The 10,627-nt window shown below is 48.3% G+C and overlaps 1 protein-coding gene across 2 annotated transcripts in view; it reads right to left on the bottom strand.

The window, feature by feature from the left end:
* Positions 1-3,604: 3,604 nt before the first annotated feature.
* Positions 3,605-10,627, bottom strand: part of Myl4 (myosin light chain 4) — a 15,023-nt gene continuing 8,000 nt past the window's right edge. The window contains exons 3-7 of one of the 2 annotated variants that reach the window (XM_023714048.1): positions 7,848-7,997; positions 5,680-5,853; positions 4,985-5,062; positions 4,241-4,285; positions 3,605-3,781 (exon numbers count right to left, since the gene is read on the bottom strand). In XM_023714048.1, the coding sequence (XP_023569816.1) occupies positions 4,257-4,285; positions 4,985-5,062; positions 5,680-5,853; positions 7,848-7,997 (431 nt within the window). In that variant the 3' untranslated portion in view covers positions 3,605-3,781; positions 4,241-4,256. The remainder of the gene's footprint in view (positions 3,782-4,240; positions 4,286-4,984; positions 5,063-5,679; positions 5,854-7,847; positions 7,998-10,627) is intronic. The other variant, XM_004630000.3, reaches the window with a different exon arrangement.

Below are 10,627 nucleotides of genomic sequence, written 5' to 3'. Positions count from 1 at the left end.
CAGCAACAAATGTTGGAGAGGCTGTGGGAAAAAAGGAACCCTTCTCCACTGCTGGTGGGAGTGTAGACTGGTGCAACCATTATGGACATCAGTGTAGAGACTCCTTAAGAAACTAGGACTGGAAATCCCATTCAATCCAGCTATCCCCCTACTGGCAATTTTCCCAAAAGAACTGAAAACATCATATCATAGTGATATATATGCACCTATGTCTATAGCAGCACAATTTGTCATAGCCAAATCTTGGAAGCAACCAAAATGCCCATCACCTGAGGAATGGATGAAAAAGAGGTGGTATTTTTATACAATGGAATAATACTCAGCTATAAAGAAAAACAAACTCAAAGCTTTCATAGCTAAGTGGAGAACTTGAGGCTATACTCATAAGTGAAATAAACCAGACAATATCATATTGTCTCCCTAGTGTAAGAACTTACAAAAGAAATAAAAACTGAAAGGCATAACAGACACAATTAAATGGAAAGAAACAGAACTGCCCAAAGTTGGTGCCCAAGGATTTAACAACAGAAAGGAGAAAAGTTAGGAAATAAGTTAGAGGCAAAACCATACATGTATATTTACAAGATGGATAAGTCAATAGTCCTAAGAATTTCCATCAGGTTTTTAAAAATAGCCATTAATGGGCAGAATTCTCACTGTGAGTAACTATATGTTGATATCTATAAACTAAGCAACTACACTGAGGACAGCAATGAGTAATACTAAAACCATGCTTGAAATATCTGTCATCTTGGTCTTCTGAATGTGTACCATTTCTAATGTCATATTAAATATTACTATACTGTCTTTAAAGTAATTTTTAAATAAAAGAAAATGAGAGACAAGAACAAAAATTTAAATTTCTTGGAAGCATGTGGTAATATTCAATTATATGCCCATCTTGCATAACTATATCTGTTAATCTGAGCAACAGATTTCACCGTGAAAACAGATTATATATCAATCACTGTTGGTCAGATATTCTTGTTTTGAAAATCTGTAATGTGTGGGGCCGGGGAGATGGCTCAGTGGAATAAGCGCTTCCCTGGCAAGCGCAAGGGCCTGAGTTCAATCCCCGGTTCTGCCAAAAAAAATTTTTTTAAAAATCTGTGATGTGTGTATTGTTGCAAGTTACCTTGTTTCTGTCTTAGCTTTTGTTTTTCTTGCTCTTGCTTTTACTCTTCAAAATAAAAGAAAATTGTAAAAATAAATAAAAAATAATAATAAACAAAAACAATCCCACCCAGTTGGAGGACCAAGTCAGGTGGGTCACACATTCAAGGCCACCTCGGGCAATTTAGAAAGACCAGGTCTCAAGATAAAATCATACTAAGCTAGATGTGGAGGCTTGGGCTACAAAGTGGGTTCAATGCTAGTCTGAACTACATAGCAAGACCCTATCTAAAAAAAAAAAGAAGATAAAATAAAATATAAAAGATCTATGGATCTAGCTAGCTCAGTGGTAGAGCATATGCCTACCAGGCACGAGGCCCTGTTCAGTTCTCAGTACCAGAAATAACAACCAACAGCAAGAGAAATTTTGAGAAATCCCTGACTGGCTCCTTGAGTCCCCCTCCCTGGCCCCAACCCGGGGGTAGAGTGAGGTAGAGAGGTCCCTATGCACAGACGGCTCCAGGGCTCTGACTCATGCGTGTGACCCCAAGAATTCTAGGTTCACAGGCTTTTGGCACCCAGCTCTGAGTGCACAAGAGGCTTCGGGTAAAAATCTTCCACGTGCTGATATTAATTAATTTACTGTATAATTAGCTTTTTAAAAAATAGCTCAGAGGTACATCTGGGACACCCCAAAGTTAGGACTTTTCTTTGCACACCTGAGGCCACCCTCGGCGGCTCTACAGCTGTCATCATGCCACAGAATGAGTATATTGACGCCGCAAACGCTATGGATCCCCCTAGGATCACCATGAGAAAAAGAGAAAGAAGGAAAGCTGAGAGGCTCCTGAAAGCTCAAAGAAGGCAAAAAAAAAAAAAAGACTGGCCTGAAGGCTGAGCTCCACCACAAACAGAATCATACAGAGAAATTACAAATGAAGAAGACTATCAAGATGCATGAAAAGAGAAACACCAAACAAAAGAATGATGAAAAGCCTCCCCAAGGAGCAGGACCTGCCTGCTCGCTGCAGGGAGAGGGACAGTCTCATGCAAAAGTACTTTCCAACGTGATTAAACAGAAACTAAAAGAAAAGGCAGGAAAATGGAAAGTTCCTCTGCCCAAAGTTGGTGCCCAAGGAGAAACGGAAGTATTAAAAGTTATTCGTACTGGAAAGAGAAAAAAGCATGGAAGAGGGTGGTTGCTAAAGTCTGCTCTGTTGGAGATGGCTTTACAAGAAAACCAGCTAAATATGAAAGATCCATTAGGCCAGTGGGCTCATGTTTTAAGAAGGCCCGTGTAGCACATCCTGAACTGAAAGCCGCCTTCTGCCTGCCAATAGTTGGTGTGAGAAAGAATCCCTCATCGCCACTGTGTACAACTTTGGGTGTGATTACCAGAGGAACAGTGACTGAGGTGAACGTGAGCGAGTTGGGCCTGTGACGCAAGGGGGCAAGGTGATCTGGGGTCAGCGTGCCCAGGTGACAGCAATCCCGCAAATGATGGACGCATCAGCGCAGTCCTCCTAGCCTGACAGGTGTTTCATAAGTAACTTCTTACACTTATTGAAGACTACAGACTAGGCAGGAAAACCATAACTTGAATTTCGCTGAACAACTCTCATGACTACATTCATCAAGAAAACTATTTATTAAATTGTAAAAACATTAAAGTGGCCCAGTTTTACAAACTGGTCTTTTGGGGCCAGAGAGATGGCTCAGTGGAATAAGCGCTTCCTTGGCAAGCGCAAGAAGGGCCTGAGTTCAATCCCCAGTTCCGCCAAAAAAAAAAAAAAAAATTGGTCTTTTGTTAGGGGTCTGCTAAGGGCTTATGTGTTTGTGAGATAGAACCATTTGAAAAAGTAAGCATAAGTCTCTGCATTAAAGAGCGGGCGCTCAGCAACACAGATCTCTCATTCCTAAAAAGACACCAATATTGAAAGTCAGCGCAAACTTAGTTTAGGGGTCTAGGGCTAAGAAAACTGCTGAAGTCTATTTTACCTCATCATTTACAGTAGTCTTTTTTTTTTTTTTTTTTTCTGTATTAGGGTAGGGTCTACAGGGTGTTCAGGATCTCACTACGTAGATTGGACTTGTAGTGATTCTCCTGTTTACAGCCTCCCAAGTACTGGGTTTACAGACGTGCACCACACGCCCAATCTCAGCATGCTCCGGGAATGGGGCTGGCACGGCACATGGGGGATCGAATCTCATTAGTCTTAAAAATAAAAAAAGTAAAAAAAAAAAGTAATGTTTAAGTTTATTTTCAATATAGTCTATTTATAATACTTTAAGAACGGCATTAGAAGTTTATTTAGAGAACTCCAACTTAGTTGCACTGATGTCCTGCAAAGAAACTTTATTTGCAGTTAGATAATATAAGATGGTTATATGTTAGGTGTGCATCTCAAGTTTTGTGACCTGAATTAAATGGTTATGGCTTGAAAAATTTTAAAAACTAACTAAATAAAAATAGCTCAGAGACAAGTGAGAATCAGGGAACTTGGCCCAGCCTTGCGAGCTCTTTATTTTCCAGAAGGGCTAAGGGCTGTCAGGTCCTTGGGCTGGCGCAGCGACACGTCCAGGGTGCTCTCTCAGTCACTGCGGGCCTCCTGCCAACTCACTTGGGGCAGCCCAGGCCGAGGGCCAGGCTCCTGAAAGAAAGCACCACCTGGAGAAGGCAGGTCACCCTCCTCTGCGCAGCCCTCACCCCAACCCTTACCGCCGCCCAGATGGTGCTGCACCCAGGGAGCCCAGGGATGGCGTGAAGAGGAACAGGGTCAGGGACACAGGCTCTTGCCACTCTCTCTTCCACAGGCAATGTGGCTTTTTATACCCAAGAGCCTATGCAGGGGGCCCAGGCCTGACAGGCTCTGGGAGCAACAGGAGGGCGTGACAGTAAGGACCAAGACGGTACAGAAAGGCAGGACATGCAGGGAGGCAGGGCAGGAAGGGAATGAGGGCGGCACCAGCGCCAGGAGCGCAAGGGAGAGGGGGGTGGGGGGCAGGCTAGCACACACCCTGACCCATGGGGTGCTCTCTAAAGGGCCAGGCCTACAGCCCGAGCCCTCTGGGGCAGGTGGCATCTTCCCCAGGCCCCCCTAAGGGCCGGGGGAGCTGCTGTACTTACTCCTTAGGAATCTGCTTTATCCAGACATGATGTGCTTGACAAAGGCTGGGGGGAAAGGAAGGCTCAGCCAGGTACTGCGCTGCCCCTCAGCGCAGCACTTCCCTGCCACCTCCCTCCGCGCTTCCCTTCCAGCCTTCCCGATACCCTCTCCCAGGACTGTAAGTCTTTCTCTTATTTGAAGGTAGCTGGGGGGAAGTAGAAGAGGGAACACACCTAAGTTCTGCTGTGTCTACCTCTTGTGTTGAAACTCAACACAGATGAATGAGCTGCACCATTTCTACAAACACCCACAGCCGAGAAAAGTGCTGGTGACCCCCTCACTGCTCAGGTGACAAGACTGAGGCTCAGAGAGGGTGAGTGACATAACCAGGCTCACACAGCTGACATATCACAGAGCTAGCTTCAAAATTTATCTTTCTCAAGCTGTGTGTGGTGGCGCACGCCTGTGATCCCAGCACTCGGGAGGCTGAGGCAGGAGGATTGTTGCGAGTTTGAGAGCAGCCTGGGCTAAACAGTGGGCTCAAGGCCAGCCTGAACTAGAGTGAGACCCTGTCTCAAAAAGACAAACAGAAAAAAATTCCTCCTCCTCCCACTACACCGGGACGTTCACTCCCAAGATGGGAAAGAACAACGCAGCGAGCCACCCACCCCCAGCTGATGTACACATCGGGAACCCCCAGACCCACCCACCCAAGCCCTGCCTGTGCTGGCCTCCGGGGCCCAGGGAGCAAGGCGCCCTGGTACCTTCGTAATTGATGCAGCCATTGGCATCTTCCTGCCCGGACAGCAGCTGCTCCACTTCAGCTTCGGTCATCTTCTCTCCTGGGATGGGTTGGGAGATGATGGACGCGTAATTCCAAACAGCAGATAAGGCACAGGAAAACCAGGGCCCCTGAGACTTGGGAGCTGGGGCGTTCGCGGCAAGCCTCTCCCACAGGCTTCAGCCGGCTGGCCCGAGGGTCCCGAGGCCCTGCCCGCCCCCGAAAGCTCCCAAGCCCTACCCGGCGCTACAGCTGAGGCAAGCCAAGCGCAGGAGCCCCCACGCCCTCAGGTCTCAACACGATCCTGCTCTGCTGGCGCCTCTCGTGGTGTTAAGCCCAGTGCTGCCCAGCAAGCCCAGAGGCAGGAGGTCGCTCTCCTGAGCTCCGGGGTGCTCAGCCCGCCACAGAAGGTTGGTCTGCAGCCCCCACCCCCGAGTGGTCTTGAGCGGTTCTGCCAACGCTTAAGCAAAATGGGAATGAGGCTGATGAAAAATAAAGCAATTTCTAAGAAAAGTAAATAAATAAATAAGGCCTAGATTAGGACGTGACCTGACACCTGAAGACGCGACCTGAGGACGGCGGGGATCACCAGCTCCCTCCGCGGGCAGGGACGTCGCCTCGGCAACCCCCAGTACCCATCCCTCCCACGCGGGCCTCGCTTCTGCCCACGTGGCATACCCAGGGTGGCAAGGACGTGCCGAAGCTCGGCACCCATGACGGTGCCGTTGCTCTCCTTGTCGAAGACGCGCAGCCCCTCCACGAAGTCTTCGTAGGTGCCCTGCTCCTTGTTGCGGGAGATGTGCTGCAGGATGGGCAGGAAGGTCTCGAAGTCCAGCATCTTGGCGCTCATCTCTTTCGGCAGCCATGGAAGGACAGAGAAAACAGCGCGAGTGGGTGGGTGCTCCAGGGCCCAGGCGGGGCATCCCCCTCCGGGCAGATCCAGGGCTGAGGCTGTCGCTGCTTCCAGACCGCCGCCCAGTCGTGACCCCGAGGGCGCAGAGCTGCCCACGGAGCAAAGAAAGCGGTGTGGGGCTCAGCAGCCTGGGGCGCTGGGCTCTTACTCCTACTGAAAAGAGCAGAACAGAAGAAAAAGGGATCCGGCACTGCACCCAGACCCCTGAGCTCCAGGTGGCCCGAGAGGCAGAGGAGCCCAGGGCGGCCAGCAAGATTGGGGGGCCAGAGGGCCCCACAGGCAGGCTTCACATCTACAGTGTAGACTCTTGACTTGTGACAGGTGTACAGTCACAGAGCTAAACTGGTAGCAAGGACAAAATGAATGTTGGCCTAAGGGAACAGCTCAGTGGTAGAGTGTTTGCCAAGCATGTGCAAGATTTGATGTGATCCCCAGCAATGCAAAGAATACATACAAACATACCTAAATTTTTGCATAGCTCTGCATTTGGGTACAGTACTACTACTAAGCCATACTTCCTAAAATGCTTGGAATCAATAGTTCTCATAAATTCCCATTCACTTGTGAATAGAACTATTTTCCCCCATACTGTAGTATGCTGAAAGCTTTCAATTGATTGTTTTAATTTATTTTTTATCTTTTTGAGACTGGGTCTCGCTGTGCAGTTCAGGCTGGCCTTGAGCTCACTTTGTAGCCTAGGCTGGTCTTGAACTCACAGTGATCCTCCTACCTCAGCTGCCCACGTGATGGAATTATAGGTGTGCACCACCACACCTGGCTAAATTGATTTTTTTTTTTTTTTACTCTTAAATATCACAAGGTTTGGCATGTATTTCTTTCCTAGACACTCACAAAGCTCCTAAGGTGGAAGAAGCCAAGATACCTGTTGGCTTGGAAGAAGCCCTGCTGACTGGCCAAAGCGCCGGCCCGCAGGACCGCTCCCGCCCACACTGCTCACCCTCCAACTACTGAATCTCCAGCTAGAGCAGAAAGGAAAGAAGCCAGACAGAGGACGCAGGCACCAGCAGAAATCCCAAGCAGCATCTACAGACAGTCCGGCCCTGCCGGACTCGCGCGTGGCCCTGCCTGGCCACTGCTTCGCTCTACGCCTCGGCGCTGTGTGTGCCGAGGCCGCTGCTGGCCTTAGTACTGCGGATGGCAGATAGAGTTGATGAGTAGAATACATATGCTCGCTAAACTTTCTAAATGCTCACACCAAAATCCGTCACATTTCGGTACAAATACACAAAAAAGGCCTCATTATGGAGCTAATTTTGAATCTGCTCTAATTTATATTAAACAAATAATTTAAATAAATACTTCCCCAACCTCAGTGCTCTAACCATTATTAGAAATAAAATGTGGGTTTTTAAAAGTTGATTTTGTTTTCTTTTTTTTTTTTTTTTTTGGTAGAACCAGGGATTGAACTCAAGCCCTTGTGCTTGCCAGGCAAACGCTTATTCTACTGAGCCATCTCCCGGCCCCTGATTTTGTTTTTGTTTTGTATTTAGTACAGGATCTGCAGGGTCTCACTACAGATGGGACTCGTAGTGACCCTCCTGTTTTCAGCCTCCCAAGTGCTGGGATTACAGGCGCACGCCACCACGCCCAGCTTCAGGACACACCAGGGATCAAGCCCCAGGCCCTGTGTCTGCCTAAGCAGGGTGGGTGGGGACAGGAGTCAAGGGAGACACCACTCCTCCACACTCCCAGTCACAGCAAGGGAACAAAGACCAATCCCAGCCATGTTTATCGAGGATTAACTGAGTGTCAGGGTTTCTAGGTAAGCTCTTAAAATAGCACAAGGATAGCCTGGCCCCTAAAGCGATAAAGGGCAGAAGAGAGAGTGAGGTTCAGGGGAGACCAACCCAGACCAACCCAGGACGCAGGGAACACAGCATACTAAGACTGCGTTAGCCAGGGGCCCACTGACCTTCCGGTTTGGGCTTGCCCAGGACACGCAGCACCTCGGCATTTGTGGGGTTCTGGCCCAGGGCCCGCAGCACATCCCCGCACTGCCCATACGTTATCTTCATCTCGCCAACTGGGGTCCGGTCAAACAATGAAAAGGCCTCTTTAAACTCTGTAGAGAAGAGAAGACAGTGGGTAGGGGCGGCCTGAACAGCAGCTTACGGCCACAGCTATACTCCGCCACTATTTGGCTGGGGGCAGAGGCACATGCCTGTAATCCCAGAACTCAAGAGGACCCCAAATTCAAGCCCAGGCTGGGTACCTTAATGAGACCTAGTCTAAAAGGTTGGTTTTTGTTTTACGTCTTACAAAAGCTCGAGATGGACTCGGTGAGGAGGCCCTGGCAGGGTTCAATCCCTAGTACAGGGAATTTTTAAAAAGTCAATGTTTCCCTGCAGCTTTCCTTGAAACTCACACCCAACACCTCTTCTGACAGGCGTGCCCTGGCGCCTCCAAGGCCCTTCCCTGCACTGGGCCTGCACGCTCTTCTGGCCATCAGTTGTTACACAACCAAGTGTCACCTCCGGCTGTCCCCTCATTCTTGCTGGTGTAGCTGAGGCTCCTGACTACTGGAAATAGCGGCTCCTGAGTTCTCTCACCTGCGTCACCCAGGGTCTCGGTTTCCTCAAGCACACAAGTGAGTCACTGCCCTACCCCAGCTCCCTCTCCAAAACCGTGAGTGTCAATGCAGGTGGCAGGTGGTGGGTGTGGAAGCAAAGTGGTAAGACCTGCTCAAAGGCGAGCTGTTGCCAGCACTGTCTGCTCTACTGTGCCACTGTGGCCATGGTCTGGCCACGGTCTGACCACGGTCTGACCACGGCAGCTCTGCCACTCACCTCGGCGTTACCGTGGCAGCTCCCAAGTTCTACGGGTTCCTGATCTCTTAGATTGAGGTGGGGGCCTGACACCCCCAAGGGGGCATCACAGGCATGAAAATGTGGCATCTAGGGAGCCAGCACATGGCAGTCATGGGCAGCCTAGCTCCCGAGCGTGGCCAGTGCTATAAGGACTGAACTGGCAGCATTGGAATCCAAAGGACAAAGTCGAGTTCAGGCGTTCCTGGGTCCTTTGCTAAGAACCCTTTGTAATTTGAATTCAGTCCCTTAGTGGGGATGTTCCTGACTGGGAGTGGACAACTTGCTCTATGATATTCAAAGAAAAGTGATTTACTAAACAGATAAACATATAAAGCAACAGAGAACATGGAAACAGCCTAAGAAGAAAGCTGTTTTTAATCCCTTCCAAGTACTTTAGAAATGCTTATTTGCTTAGAGGCCATATATGGATTATATACAAATTACATATCAAAACAGATTCTCCAAGTCTCTTACTTACAATACTTTACTAGGCATGAATTTAAAATAATATATAAATGTCTCCACATTAGTGAATAAATGATCTCAGATTCCATCTGCATTGCTTATCTGCTGTATGGTCTTAGGAAAGCAAACGTTTCCCTTCTATGAAGCTCTTTTGTAAGTAATAACTAGCTCATAGGTGATAGTCAGGCTAACGCTGTGATGCCTGAAAACGCAGTGACGTACATCCAAATCTTAGCACAGCGCCCAGCACGTCGTGTGATCACGACGTGCTGTAGCATCCGACTGAGCTTTAGCCCAGTTTTGTCACTTTGTGAGCTCGGGGATTCATTGTATCTCACCGAATCTCAACTTCCTCCTCTGTGAAAAGGAAACACATCCACCTCACAGCCCTGCTGTAAGGATTTCAGGTTTTCGGTTGAGGATTTGGGGTTTTTGATTCTTGAGATAGGGTCTTGCTGTGCAGCTCAGGCTGGCCTTGATCTTGCTGTGTAGCACCGACCTGGCCCCCAACTCACGACCTCCCTGCCTCAGTCTCCCAAGTGCTGGGCTTACGGGTGTGTGCCACCAGACCCAGCTTGGATTTTAATTTTTTAATATTTAAAAAAATTAGCATGATGCCTGCCACAAATTGCCTTCAATTAATATGTACTGATTAGCTGATTCTGAATTCAGATTTTCTAATCTTCTAACGCATTCATATATGCAAAGTCAGATTTAACAAAAGAGGCACTTCCCTCACCCAAGAAGATGGTAAATAAGACACGAGAATATGAAAGGGAAAGTAATAAGCAAATGACCTCCGATTTGAGCACTCGCCATGGGCCGGGCTCTGAGCTGGTAACTGCGTGGATTTCCTCACTGATCTTTACAAATACTTTAGACTATAAGTGTTGCTATTCTTAGGTAGAAGTCAATGCAGTTAGTTGCGAGTAGTAAGAAAAGCAAGGAAATAGTGGGTGGAAACAAAAAGATTTTTAAAAAACCAGCTTTCCATAGCAGCTAATGCTTCAAAGGTTACCTGGGAACTTGCTGGAAAGCCGTGTGCATAGAAAAGCCAAACACTGAAGTTTGGTATTTAGGAAAAACAAAGTGAGCAGTATGAGAGACCGAACACAGGTCCAGAAGAACCATTGCCTCAGTAATCTGTAATAGCTCGGTCAGCAGCCTCGGAGAACAGCACAGAAACCTGAAGAGGAGGAGGAGGTCAGAAGTGAGGAGCCAGTTCCAAAATCCAATCCAATCTGGAATGCACGCCTCTAACCCCAGCATTCAGGAAGCTGAGGTAGGGCGAGTACGAGCTTGAGGTTAGCCTGGGAAACTTAGTGAGTCTCTTCCTCAAAATGGAAGGAGAAGGAGGAGGAAGAGAGGAGGAGGGGGAGGAGGAGGAGGAAGAGGAGGAGAAGAGGAGAAGAAGAAGAAG

The sequence above is a fragment of the Octodon degus genome, unplaced genomic scaffold (genome assembly GCF_000260255.1).
Source record: "Octodon degus isolate 3935 unplaced genomic scaffold, OctDeg1.0 scaffold00033, whole genome shotgun sequence".
NCBI lineage: Eukaryota > Metazoa > Chordata > Mammalia > Rodentia > Octodontidae > Octodon > Octodon degus.
This window is presented reverse-complemented; position numbering and strand designations above follow the sequence as displayed.